The sequence below is a fragment of the Etheostoma spectabile genome, chromosome 5, assembly GCF_008692095.1.
Source record: "Etheostoma spectabile isolate EspeVRDwgs_2016 chromosome 5, UIUC_Espe_1.0, whole genome shotgun sequence".
Lineage (NCBI taxonomy): Eukaryota > Metazoa > Chordata > Actinopteri > Perciformes > Percidae > Etheostoma > Etheostoma spectabile.
This window is the reverse complement of record NC_045737.1, coordinates 10,841,029-10,841,580: the sequence shown is the minus strand read 5'-3', so window position 1 is coordinate 10,841,580 and position 552 is coordinate 10,841,029. Positions and strand designations below refer to the sequence as shown.

At 40.0% G+C, this 552-nt stretch overlaps 1 protein-coding gene and 1 long non-coding RNA gene across 3 annotated transcripts in view; one reads left to right on the top strand and one right to left on the bottom strand.

Annotated features, from left to right (window-relative positions):
• LOC116690232 (uncharacterized) overlaps window positions 1-552 on the top strand; it is a 9,789-nt gene that overhangs the window by 109 nt on the left and 9,128 nt on the right. The gene's annotated exons all lie outside the window — the stretch shown is intronic.
• Window positions 1-552, bottom strand: part of pebp4 (phosphatidylethanolamine binding protein 4) — an 83,397-nt gene that overhangs the window by 79,344 nt on the left and 3,501 nt on the right. For both annotated transcript variants that reach the window (XM_032517054.1, XM_032517055.1), the window contains exon 3: window positions 49-175. In XM_032517054.1, coding sequence (XP_032372945.1) covers window positions 49-175 — 127 coding nt within the window. The remainder of the gene's footprint in view (window positions 1-48; window positions 176-552) is intronic.

The window sequence follows — 552 nt, the reverse complement described above, 5'->3', positions numbered from 1 at the left end:
ACACACACACACACACACACACACGCACACACACACACACACACTTACCTTTTTCGCTCCAGGGAAGTGTATATTTGGTGCGGTCCAAACCGTGCTCATCTTTTCTCTAAGGTCCTTTGGAATTACGAGGCATTCATCAACATCCAGGTCTGGGTAGACGACCTCTAGTCCACCACTTCAATGAAAAGACATAAAAGATTCTGTGAGACCTAAGGTACTTTCTTACAATTTATTGTCCAGCTGGTTTGATTTTCTAAAAAAGCTTGTAAAACATCAACCCTGTTTTCTACAGTCAGGATATGAACATCCTTTCTTTCAGGATAAAGTGGGCTATTAGAATATGTGTGCTGCAGTGAGGTCACTCAGGTGTTAAAAAAGGTTGTAGGACCTTAAAGACAAATGAAATAGAACATGAATCTCACAGATATGTATTGATATCACACACAAAGCAATGCACGCTCAGCCAATCTCCTCTAAAACCCTTCTCATATGTGACAGGCATAGGTAACTTTCCATAAAATCATCTCTCAATGCAAATCAAACCAGCTATTA